This window comes from Arachis duranensis, chromosome 2 (assembly GCF_000817695.3).
Source record: "Arachis duranensis cultivar V14167 chromosome 2, aradu.V14167.gnm2.J7QH, whole genome shotgun sequence".
Lineage (NCBI taxonomy): Eukaryota > Viridiplantae > Streptophyta > Magnoliopsida > Fabales > Fabaceae > Arachis > Arachis duranensis.
The window spans coordinates 70,962,846-70,975,660 of NC_029773.3; the positions used below are offsets into that span (position 1 = coordinate 70,962,846).

At 34.1% G+C, this 12,815-nt stretch overlaps 1 protein-coding gene across 2 annotated transcripts; it reads right to left on the reverse strand.

Annotated features, from left to right (window-relative positions):
* Window positions 1–285: 285 nt before the first annotated feature.
* On the reverse strand, window positions 286–9,133 carry LOC107474841 (acylamino-acid-releasing enzyme). 2 transcript variants are annotated; one of them, XM_052257292.1, is made up of 17 exons: window positions 8,879–9,133; window positions 7,277–7,435; window positions 6,631–7,183; window positions 5,927–6,148; window positions 5,760–5,828; window positions 5,396–5,534; window positions 5,098–5,249; window positions 4,922–5,004; window positions 4,709–4,836; window positions 4,532–4,610; window positions 3,709–3,886; window positions 3,318–3,378; window positions 3,004–3,126; window positions 1,206–1,403; window positions 1,060–1,128; window positions 849–925; window positions 286–571 (listed from the first exon to the last, which is right to left on the reverse strand). In XM_052257292.1, exons 1-17 carry the CDS (start codon window positions 9,006–9,008, stop codon window positions 508–510), a joined length of 2,484 nt encoding a protein of 827 aa, XP_052113252.1. In that variant the 5' UTR covers window positions 9,009–9,133; the 3' UTR covers window positions 286–507. The 2 variants fall into 2 exon arrangements, with proteins under 2 accessions (XP_052113252.1, XP_015949961.2); XM_016094475.3 differs by having other exon boundaries at window positions 6,646–7,183; window positions 8,879–9,131.
* Between the last annotated feature and the right edge of the window lie 3,682 nt (window positions 9,134–12,815).

Consider the following 12,815-nt stretch of genomic DNA (forward strand, 5'->3'; position numbering starts at 1 on the left):
TATACAAATTTTAAAAAATTAACAATATTATTTACATATAAGAAGATGACGATGATAACGATAATAATGATGTTGGAGGAGGAGGAAGAAAAGAAAGGAGGAAAAAAATTCAAATAAGAAAAAAAGAGGGGAAATAAAGGTATGCACGCGTGATGTGAAAAATAATTATACCAACTTAGTTAAACTTTGTTAACTATTTTACTTAGTTGTAGAGTTTTATTCTTTTATGAGTTATACATAAAATAAATTATAATAAATGATATGAAATATCTGAAGGAAAAAACAAAAGATAAATCTTGAACAATATTTCAAATAAATATCATAAATAATGTAAAATTTATTATATTTGAGAATGCCCTGCACTTTTTCTAACCCAATTGTATTGATGCTAATCGAGAAACACAATGTGATTATGCGTTCCCCTCTTTCCTTAATTAAAATACAGCATGCCACTTAGTATTTGAATATTCACCAAACCATATGATACAATTAGGTTAGAAATGGAGCTTATTTGCAATATTTGTTGAACCAAACCCCAATGTTAAGGAAACTTTCAAAGTCAGATTGTGGCCTGTAAAACAAGTAAAATCAAACCAAATTATTGTCACAATTATATATATATAGTTTTGATATAATGACAACGTAAAACATTTTAGACAGTTGTTCAATTACATTTTTTTGTTTGATGAACATTCATATGGTTAATGTAAAAGGTAGTTACTTTTACGGACATAACGTTACATAATTGAATGAATGTAGTAAATTGTTTTATCCCAACTGCATCAAAATGAAATTCTATATATTTTATACCAAGGGAGATGTTTATGAAATGAAATAGATTTGTTTACCTTTCAATACCGTGAACATCATTGGGAAACAATATGACTTTAGCTTCTACTCCTTTCTCCCTTAAAGCCCGGGCATACTACACATAAGATACAGTTATCAGTTTTCTTTCAAAGTGAATGGGGCAATGTTTCGTACGGCACCTTAAAAGAAAAAGGACTCTAATGCTTTGCTCGTAGAGGTCATAAAGATGATAAATAGTTAAATACTTACTTGTAGTCCAGTCGAAATTGGAACTCGTAGATCTTGCGCACCTAATAGGAAAAGCGTCGGCGTTTTCACCTGCATATTATATCCTCAAAATACAGACATCTATAATAAAATATAGTAACTCCTCCTACTATGGTGGACTAACCAACCTTTGAGAGATGTGAAATAGGAGACTTGCTATAAAATAGAGCCAGATCTTCTGCTGATGGCGCTTCCGTGAACCTATCTTTACCCGAGGTTCCATAAGCCTCGACATAGCACCAATCAGGGATATCGGTTGTACCAACCATCAGTGCAAGGTTACACACTGGATTTCTGGCAGCTGCAGCAATAAACTTATCTGGTGCCTAAGCAATCACACAATCACACATATGATCAAACTCCGAATAATATTAAAACAAAAGGCGCAATAAACATGCATGATTGGGGCAGCCCAAATCCTTTGGCAGACAACATTTCTAAAACCAAATCTCAAATGGAGACCATGGTAATTTGATCATATGCACTTATTTTTGAGGTATGAACATAAAATTCAATATCATTCTCTTTTACATGATCTATAATTTGCTTCAATCATTTTCTGCTATTGACAAGTTAATACTCTTAGCATATATATATATATATATATAGGAAAAATAGACAAAATTACACCTGAAAATGGACAGATGTACTCCTCAATTTTTTAATGAGTCATTTGCACACACGAATATAAAACTTCACTGTCAATTCTACCCTTCCGTGACTTGAGTAATTTTTTCGGCGATGGTGGAGGCCAGGTGGCACGGTATTATGTGATGTGGCCAATTTGGGGTGACATAGTAGAAAATAGAAATATTACATTATGAAATTTGTTGAAATATTTATAAGAAAATGGCATAATAGAACCATTGTTCATCCTCTTCCTTCTCCAATTTCTTCGAACCCTAACACAGGTGGAAAAAAAACCAACCAAAGTTGCAATCAAACTCATAAGCCAGCATCTCCCAATCCTGCTCCTACAACCCAATCAATGCCACAACCCGAAATCCCAAACGTCAACCGAAACACGACCCAATAGCAAAGTAAAGCAGAAGTCCACCTCCTAATGGTTCCCCTTAAGAAGGTCAGAATGAAGTGCCCACCCAACAATCTAAGAACAGTCAAAAGAGCAGAAGAGCATCGTATAAGAGGCCAACAAGTTTATGCAAGGAGGAAGGAATGAAGCACCAAAGATCTTTGTTCCTCGTGTGGAGCCTGATTCCTCTGATTCATAAACAAAATCAAAATTCATATACCTCAACGAAAAAATAATCTTCTAGGATTCCACTCTATAGTAGACTCAAGCACCACTGCATCAAGTCCATGCAGACACTTGCCATTATTGTAGTCGAACTTCTTTTTTTTTTCCTATTTTTTGGGGCAGAAGATGAGCCACCACAACCACTGGCACAAGCATAAGGTATATTCTTCCTTCATTGAGAGTGTGACATTTTAATACATTAGAGTTTACAAACTCCTATTACGATAGATAAGAAGAAGATGTAAAGAGGAAGAGAATGAAGGAAGAATGTTTTTCCACCCTGTGTTAGGGTTCTTAGGATTCAAAGGAATTGGAGAAGAAAGAGGATGAATAGTGGTTCCATTGTGTCCTTTTCTTATATTTATTTTAATAAATTTAATAATGTAATAATTCTATTTTCCATTGTGTCACCTCAAATTGGCCACATCACACAATATCGTGCCACCTGGCTTCCACTACTGCCGGAAAATTACTCAGACTGCAGAAGGGTAGAATTGACAACGAAATTTTATATTTGTTTGTGCAAATGACTCATTAAAAAATTGAGGAATACATCTGTCCACCGTGTGAAAATCCGAGTCTACTTTTGTCTATTTTTCCTATATATATATATATATATTGCAGAAGTGAGAAGATATAAGAGTTCTATATGTATCAGAATTTCAGACCTGGCCAATCAAGTGGGTTGTCAGGAAGCCGCCATGTGAACCACCGAGCACTGCAATCTTTGAAGAACTTGCAAGTCCCAAGCTAATGACATGATCAACGGCAGTGAGAACATCATTGACATCCTGGTCATTACAAACTAATATCAAGACCCAACCCGAACAAAAATATCGACATAATATAAAAATAACTGAACTTACTTTTAAAGTAGGGATGCAATCAGATAACTCTTCCTTTTTCTTTTTGTTTCTTTTATAAAAACAATCAGATAATGCAATCAACCTACTAATTTATAAATTACGGGGAAAAGAAGTACCTGAGATCCAGCTTTGCCCGGAAGAGATTGTAAAGCTTCCTCGCCAAATCCTATGGAGCCTCTGAGAATTGTTATGCAATGAGAATATAAAAGAACTAATTCTAGACATTGTTCAACTATAATTGGAAGTCAAAGGGGATCATGTTGGCTATAAAGTTGAAGAAACCTTGGATTTCTTGCATTGCCTCAATACGTATATAATATTAGTAATTATGTAATTGAGGCTTACATGCAACATAAGCTAATTGTATCTAATTTGGTAGAGGAGTCATTTGCAGACACTTGCAAGGCTTCCAAAAGAACACAATGGAACCCAATACATCAGACTTATGATGAACATAGAATTTCTGGCCTTAGCTAAATGCCTTGACACCAACGGAAAATCATTTACCTGTAATTTACAATCAACAAGCTATATCCAAGTGAAGAAAGGAAGGCAGAGGACTTTGAAAAACCCGATAATGAGACAGAGTGTGGTCCTCCATGAAGGATCACAATTAGAGGATCGCATGCGTCACTTTTCTTGGATTTTGATGTGACGAAAATAGCCTCAAAAGGTTTGTTTGCACCTGAAATTTAATTTAAAATGGTAATTGGAAAAGATACGAGTCAATTCCCCAAGAAAATTGAGTTTATTGTCATGTACAATGAAAGAGAAAGCAAATAACATGTCAAATACCTTGTAGATTTTTTTTAACATAACTCAACCAATTTGGTTTAAATTCATTAGGTATGATCACGATCATCTAACCAGTGACTTCAACAATCACATAACAAAATAACTACAATTTCAGTATTTTGTACTCTTGCAAGTTGCAAGTTGCAAGTTTAATTTTTTCTTCTTTTCTGATGGAGAGTCGTACAAAGGGAAAAGATAATGAGTAATATATCTTATATGCAACAATAAAAGTCGCAGGGGTAGTAATACTGCTAGTGGTTATTAGAATGATAGCTGTGCCTGTGGATCTAGGTGCTTTATAATGAATAAAAGATCACCTATTGAAAGTAATAGGATTATTTTGTTTTTAATGATGATTTTATTTTGTGGTAGTTTCTATCTCTGTCTCTATTATATTCCTTTTCATTGTGTGGTTAATTGGACCCGTTACAGAACTATTACATATAACATGCAGTGTGCGGCGCAAAATGCCATCGTTTACTCGATCATGATCATATATTGTTGTAACCAAAGAGAACCAAAGTGAGTCAAGCACCTTTTGTTAGGCTTTCAGAACCATCCTTAACCGGGATCTTCATTATACTGAACTCGAGAGAGGACAGCAAAGATGTAACCTGTAGCAGATCCCAGTGTTACTCTTTTAGCATATAGGATATTTCTTTCACAAAAAAATTATCCATAAAAATATTACAAAAGGAAAATTAACCAAAACCTTATCTGAGCATTTGAATATGGGATTTGATACATCTAACCAACTCCATTCACTATTACCAGTTTCTTTCTCCTTCTTAACAAGGGTTCCATACTTGAGCTGTGGAATATCTACAGGACTGCTAGAAACTGCATATAGCTGAACAAGTTAGAAAAAGGTGTAACATATCACTTCATTCCTGAAGGGCAGGTCCAAGATTGCACTTAATGTTACCAGCAAGAATATTTTCCCCATCCAAGCTAAGGAGACTCCAGGAGAAATTTGAGTCGGCAGGGGTGATGCGTAATATCTCTCCACTATATTTGATGAAAATGTATGATGTTAATCATACTCATTCACCTAAAGGATAGCATAAACTATACAAAGTAAATTCATACTGTTTTGGTTACCTCAACACATTGACAGAAATTAAGACTTGATTGCTATGCCAGATAGATTGTATAATCATGGTGTAGCCATCGGAAAGCCATGGATCTCTAAGCATACTAAAACAGTAAAGCCCAGGGAAGCAGCCATCATCAGCAGACATCATAACTGGAATCTTTGAAATTGATAACCAAAATAAATAGATAAGTTTTTATTTCCCAAATGACAGCCAAAAAGCTAATGCTCATTCTTAATACAAGCAAAAATCATAAAGTTCAACAACAATCCTTGCATGTTAAATAAGCATAACAGGAATCTTACCACATCATAAACTTTTGCAGATATGTACTGCTTCATGTCAGTATGCCAATCAAGTCTATGAAGAGAATTTGTAGCAGAGTGGGCTCCAGAGTCAACTGAACTTCTTGCCGATAAAAATACAAGAAACTTGCCATCTGAGCTGGTAGAACATTTTTAACATAGAGGAATCATAAGCATTGCAATCAAATTCACACACTCATTTCTAGTAATTCAGTGTTTTAGTTTTAGATGAACCCGTTACAAGCCACTGGCCCCTGTAAATTATACGAAATTCTAACTTGCTCCTCCAGCATATGAAACAAATAGAGCTAAAACAAACAAAGGTTCATCCTGATGTGAATTGGAATAGTAAGTCCCGGCTTACCTGAACCGTGGAAAGAAGGCACTACTTATGGTTTCAGTAAGCTTGAGTGCCTGGATATCTTCGGTTGAGCTACATGAGTACACCTTCATAATTCAGCTCAGCGTATGAAACAAAAAGATGAATATTAACTTTCAAAATGAAATCCAATCTGAAGTGAAGTGACATACTGAATCTCAGCTTCATTAGCTTTTGAGTGAGGGTGTGGTGCTTTAACCGCATATAATGCACAAGGCCTGTTATAGCAGTACTTGATACCAAGCTTTCTTGTCTCAAATGACCATCCAACAAAAACCAAATACTTTTCTGAGCCTTCTTTGGTTGATGGAGCCCAAACAACTTGGCCAACACTCAAAGATTTGTCAATTCCTTTGACAGCTTGCACATCGCCACTGTATTATAAGTATTGCAGTTAGTACTATCATGGCACAATTTGACATGGAATTCAAACAAAAAAACCCCAAAAATGTTAAATTATCAGAGTTAAGTCCAAAAGTGGTCCCTCGGATCGGCGGTGTGCACTAAAATAGTCTGAGATTCTTAATGAGTCACTTGAGGGCCGAGGGACTAACATAGTAGACTTTTGCCAATATCAAGGACTAATTGATGCAATTGAGTTCTTGTGGACTATTTTAGTGTGCGGCACCAATTTGAGGGACCGTGTTGGGGCTTAACTCAAAACTATCATTTTGGCACTCCAAAGATTCTAGTTCCAACAAACTAGCTCCCGACTGAAAGAAAAAGCAATTGTGACCCCCAAAGATCATAAAAGTGGTGAAGTTTGTCAAACTTGTGTGATATTTGTGGCTATGAATGTTTCTTTAGGCTATGTTGTCGGAATTAGAATCTTTCTAATGCCAAAATAGTAGTTTACCCTGTAATAAGGAACCTGGTGATATCGATGACAAAAAGTGCTGGCTGCCTCTTTCCGGCATACGTTTCTCCCCAGTCCTCCTCCCATTCTCCCTGACCTTTCCATGTGCCACAATCCTTATCGTTGGAAGCACCTTTCTTATAGCCCTGATCATTGAAGGAGGGTTTTGCAGGAGCTGGCTCTTCAGCCACATACGCCACACGTGTTTCATCGGAGTTCCAAGAAATTCCCTCAAACCAGGCGTCAGTATAGACAGAGCCGTGAACTGATTGGGGGACTTGGAACTCTCGTTGGAGTTGCGAGGAGGTCCAAAGCTCGAAGCGAGTAGCGCTTTCGTTGTTTTCGGGATTGCGAATGATAAGGAGCTTGGAAGCGGAAGGAGAAGGGATCATGGCGGAGACACCGGACATCTCGACAGGGAAGGGAGACCAGTGAAAGGTGGGGGAGGTGCCGGTGTTGAGAATGGTGGAGGAGAGAATGAACTTCCTCTTCTTGTTAGCAACCAGGTTGGGCTGGCTTACGGCGAACATTGCTTGGGACTCGGAATCAGAGCCTGGCAGTTAGAGACGTTAGAGGTAGTTAGAAAGTTAGTTGGAAAGAGAGATAAAAGTGTTAGTCAGTTAGTTAGTTAGTTAGCAGAGCTTACGAGGAGATTTGAGGAGGCATGCGGTGTCGATGGAGGGGATGGAGACAAACTCTCGGAGGAGGTTGGACTGAGAAGCGTAGTCTTGCTCAGTGGATTCGTCTAATCCGGAGGGAAATTCCGCGGCTTTGGGAGTCTCCATGGATCTTGCTGTGGATGCTGCTGCAGATGGAAGAAGAGATGAGGGAGATGGTGAAAGTTGAAAGGTATTAGCAAATGCGGCGCGTGCTACTGCGCACCGGATAAGTTGGGTGTGCCACTCAGTTGACGCAATATAATAATTGTTCCATCAGAGAGAACATCGATGCACCATCACCTTCCTTTTATTTTGAGTAACGTCCTAAGGGAAAATCAGTAGAGAGGAGAAAGAGAAAATAATATATAGGTCTCTATTTTAAAATGTGAAAAATATTTTTATATTTTTAATTAGTTAAAAATTTATTTTTTTATTTAAGAAATGAGAAAAAAAATTTGAAAGAAATTTTCAAAGTCTAACCAGTTAGAAAAAAATTTAGAAATTTGATAAAGGATAAACTATTAAAATTGTCTTTGATTTTTTAAATACATGGATAAAAATATTTTTTATTTTGATAATGATAAAAATAATTTTAAAATATTATAAAATATAACAAAATAAATAAAAAGAATATTATTTTTTTATAAATAGTAAATAATTTTTTACAATAATAAAAATAATAAAAAATTAATTTTAAAAATAAAAATATCTCATTTTTTAATCATACTTATAAATAGTCGTATTAATTTTAATCTCTAAAATATTTTTTAGAGAATATACATTTAAAGATGAATATTTTTATTGTGTTTTACGACATTTTTAGTGAGAAATATTTATCAATATGTTAAAAAATAGAGAGGTAGTTTTGATAGTTTACTCTTTGATAAAGTAGTCAAATTGTCAATTAACTTTCGTTTCTTATAACATGTAATTAATTAATTTTAACAACAGTGACTTTTCTTTTATTTTTAAACAGTAACAAGTAGCAATAATGTTATGTCATAATATTGGATTATTTTGTCAAAACCTTCATCATTTTTGGAGCTATGAAGACTTTTTTCTTAGGGGTAATTTTATCAATTTGATTTTCAAGTGTTGCACGATAAGTTGGCACTTGGCAATCATGTTTTTTTTTTTTTAATACTTGTATATTATATAGAAAAGGAGGCCAAATTCCAAAGGATCTTCTGTAGTTTATGCTAGTAATATAATGTGATAAATTATGAATTTTAGGAACGTGTTATGCGAGACTTTAACAGTTTTTAATAGTTGAATAATAGTCCAAAATAAGATTAATAATTTAACTTACAATTATACCATTTAAAAAACCAAAATAATCAATTTAAAATCTCATGTACATATTAATTAACTGATAAAAATTAAATCAATTACCAAAATCAATCACCGAATATATTAGAATATAAAATTAAATTACATATATATTAGAATATATTAGTTAATTTTAATATACCAATACAATTTTTGCCAAATTAATGGTTATTTTTCAAGAAAATGAAATAAAATACTGAAGAAACACAGTTTTTCACTCTCTGAACCCAAAATAACGAGAAAGTGCAGTGGTAGCCGACCTGGCAGCGAATGAGACAGGAAGTGCTGAAGCTTGAAAGGTAGAACTGAAGGCACCCTTGTTCTTGTTCTTGTGCTTGAGATTGTTGTTCTTGGTGGAATTGAAACCATCTTGAGGAAAAGAGAAGCCATTATTTAAGATAGGGGCTTGTGACTGAAACTGAAGAAGCAGCTTCAAAAAGGTAGTTTTTCTAATGAAAAAATATGAAAGGGGTTGGATAAGGTGGTCTGCAGTGTCGGAAGGGATAAATGTTTCTATTATACACACTAGTCAGTGTGGAGCAGCTTACTCTCTAGTTTACAAACTAAATTTAAGGAGAACGTTTTTCAATAATGCCGGATGATTGGGATGAAGAACCATTCTCGTCAGAACAAGCCCCCAAAAAAGATCGAATTCAAAATTGAGTTTATCTATTTTGGCCCCATTTTAAATTTATAAATAAAAAAAAGTTTATTTAACATATACCTTAAGTATATACTAGTGAATTATCCCGTGCAATGCACACCTATAGTAAGTTTAATGAAAATTATTCATTATGAAAGTGTTTGTATGTTAATAACTTATATACGAGTGTTTTATAATAAATTGAATTGTTTGGTGAGATTGACCATAATTTTAAGATGGAAAAGTATATGGAACTAACTAATAATCAAGCAAGAATGGAACAACATAATTAATTATAATTAGTTTTATTAATTTATAATTTAATTTGTTTCTTAAATTATTGTTGACCACGTTCAAAACATGAGGGAAGATAGGCTAATGATAGGAGAGAATCACGGAACAGATGCTTTGATCATTCATTAGGTAGTTCCATATAATTAATTATGTTTTATTAATGCGTAACACATGAAACATATAAATCATATCCAAAACCATCCAATTTACAAGAAAAAGAAACATCAGTATGCCTATCAGTAGCAACATCCGGTTAAAGTCACCGGTGCTTCTAGTTTATCAGTTGGCTGATTCTTGACTTATATAGAGTTGGTTCCCTAGCATTATTGTTTTAAGATTTTGACTTTTATCCTATAGTTTTAACTTTTGTTGGCAGTTTTAATATTTTTTAGTAAGTTAAAAGATGAAGCTATTGTTTAAAATAAAATAAAAAAGACAATAAAAAAATATAATCAAATTAATTTAGTGATGGTGTTAAAAAAATTATTTTGGTGTGGTAAAACAAATTGAAGAAGGGCAATATTTATAATATAAACAACTATCATGATTTTCACAAAAAAACCAATAATAATGAGAAAGAATATAAAAATAATCCTAATGTATAATTAAGATGATTGGTTGAAAAAAATCATAATAGATGATTGGAATTATGAGTAATGATATTATACACACAAAAAAATCAGATAGAATGTACGAATTTAAGTGACACATATAATTAAATATGAAAATAAAAAAATAATTATGTGAATAGTAAAGTAGATAAAGAATTAAGTACTGTTATAGAATAATGAAAAAAAAACAAAAATATATGATTTAGAGAAAGGTTAAACTATCGAGTGAAGTATAAATTTATTAAAATAAATTAATATAAAATAAGTACTAAAATATTGATTGAGGCTATTTTATGTGTAAAATAAATGAGAAGTCACTAAAATTAATCAAATACTTTGAAGTAACAACTAAATATATAATTGTGATCAATACTACAAAAATTATATACGACGTGAAAGTGTTAAATTATGTTTAAGAATATAAATTTGAGTTATCACAACAAGTTCAATATTAATAGATATATGGTTTAGGTGTATTGAGTTATAATAACTCGCTTTATATTGAGGCATATAGGATGATATATGTATACAAATAGCTATGTATTTATTGAAGAAATCTCGTAGAAACATATTATAAGGATTATATGATTTTTTTAATAGTATATAAATTATAGTTACATATGATATAAGAGATATTTTAAAGCTGGTGATGATTAAACTGACTTGATTACATGAGTATGATATTTAATTCAAAATTTTATCAGTTAAAAAATTATCATATCGCTCCATAGAGACATCTGCAATTAGAATACATCAATTTCGTAATAAGAACTTAAATACCATGTAAGAATACAACGAAAGCTATGTATAAAGCATTCGAGAAGAAAAATTAAAAAAGAAATAGAAATTAATAAAGAAGAAAATAATGAGTATGATAATTAGACTACTGTATTTAAATAATATATCCATTACATATATAATTAGAAAAAATAATGAGAAATAGAAACAAATTAATTGCATAATGAATAACTAAAAGGGTCTATAGTATTTGATGGAAGAGAAAATCCTTACAAATACTAAATACTTAAAACGTCTAAATTCATTGATTTTTCATCATCAACAAGAACATCAAATTTGACTTTGCTCCCTTTGACTATTCATGTTGAAGACAAAGTCTGCACCATTCTCTTGGTAAGAAAAATTTCTGATGATGTAGAACCCCTCCAATGAAGTCCCATTGTGAAAAAAGGTCCAACTTTTTGACATACATTGACATAAGAAATCTCATTTGATTTTGTATATTGTAAGAAAATTGAATAGGAGAGGAAAAGAGGTTAAGACCTTTTGGCGAATTGGAAATAGATTCCCAACAACAACAATGAGGTTCTAACTTTTCTGCATCCAATGAAGTCCCATTGTGAAAAAAGGTCCAACCTTTTGACGTACATTGACATAAGAAATCTCATTTGATTTTGTATATTGTAAGAAAATTGAACATGAGAGGAAAAGAGGTTAAGACCTTTTGGCAAATTGGAAATAGATTTCCAACAACAATGTATGAGATGTCTTTTGTACGGGTTGAGAGATGGATCGGGAGCTTGCGGGTCGGTACGGATGCCGGATTACTTGATTGGAGCGATGAGGGGGGAGGTACCTGCAAAGACACTCCGACGTTCAAATTAGAATGGATCTAAGAAGTATAAGGTGTGTGGAATGAGTGAATACCTGGAGGGACCTGGGTCTTCTATTTATATATGATGGTGAATATCTTATCTTATCTTGTTTGGCTAAGATAAGGGAGGCGTTTGAATTGGAAAGTTGGTTAGGAGCTTCAATGGACCGATTTCGGGCCTTCTAGAAGGGTGATGTGGTTCGGACCCGAGTAACCGAGTTCGGGGGGTTATTCCGGGTGTGAAATTCGTAGGCCCGATCCGTAACAGTTGCCCCCACAGCGGAAGACCGAGCAAGGTTGGTCTTTGCCGCTGGAGGATGTGGTTTCGGCCATTTGGTGGCCTTTCTTCGGTTTGCCGGAGGAGAGTTTCTGACAGATTTGCTTATCGCGGAGGGTCGGCGCGTCGGGTCTTAGGATGGGTTAGTCCGTAGGGTTTGTCAGTCTCGTAGTCCGTGTTGTAGTTGGTGTGAGCTTTTCGTCTTCCTGCACCCGTTTTGTTTTCCAATGCGTGCTGTCAGTTGAGTTTTAAAGAGAGCATTTATTGTGGGGGAAATGCTCGGGCTGCCTTCCCAATTTTGCCCTTCTGTGTTTGTTTGTTGCTGAGGGTATTTTTGGTTTTTTTGCTCTTCAATTATTTTAGTTTTTTTGCTTTTTTCCCCTCTTCCGTTTCATTTTTCCATTTTTCTTAGTTTTACATCTTTTTCACTCTTTTCTTGCTTTGTTCTTCCTCTGCATGTTCTGGCTCTGTACTCGCGCTGCCCTTCTGTCTCGCTCTCATCTTTTGTCAGTGGCTTTTATCAGGTTGGTACTCTTTTTCTATATCTTTCATTTTTGTTTTCCTATGTTTAGGTTGCATTTGGCCGTACTCTGGCGCTGTTTCTTCGAAAATGAGGGTTATGGTTTTACTTGGGAGAGGATGAGCACCACTGTAGGCTTAGTTTTTGGTAGGTCGTGGAGTTTTTCTTTTCTTCCATAGTTTTTTGCCGTGTAGTTTTTGATGGGCTGATAGTGGTGCTCCTCCTATTTTGGGCATGTTT

Coding starts and splice junctions, on each gene's coding strand:
- LOC107474841 (XM_052257292.1), bottom strand. CDS start 9,008: ATGGCTTCTCTTTTCCTCAAGATGGTTTCAATTCCACCAAGAACAACA. Junction 5,535..5,759: donor GCCTTCTTTCCACGGTTCAG/GTAAGCCGGGAC, acceptor ATGTTCTACCAG/CTCAGATGGCAAGTTTCTTG. Junction 3,127..3,317: donor CGGGCAAAGCTGGATCTCAG/GTACTTCTTTTC, acceptor TGTAATGACCAG/GATGTCAATGATGTTCTCAC.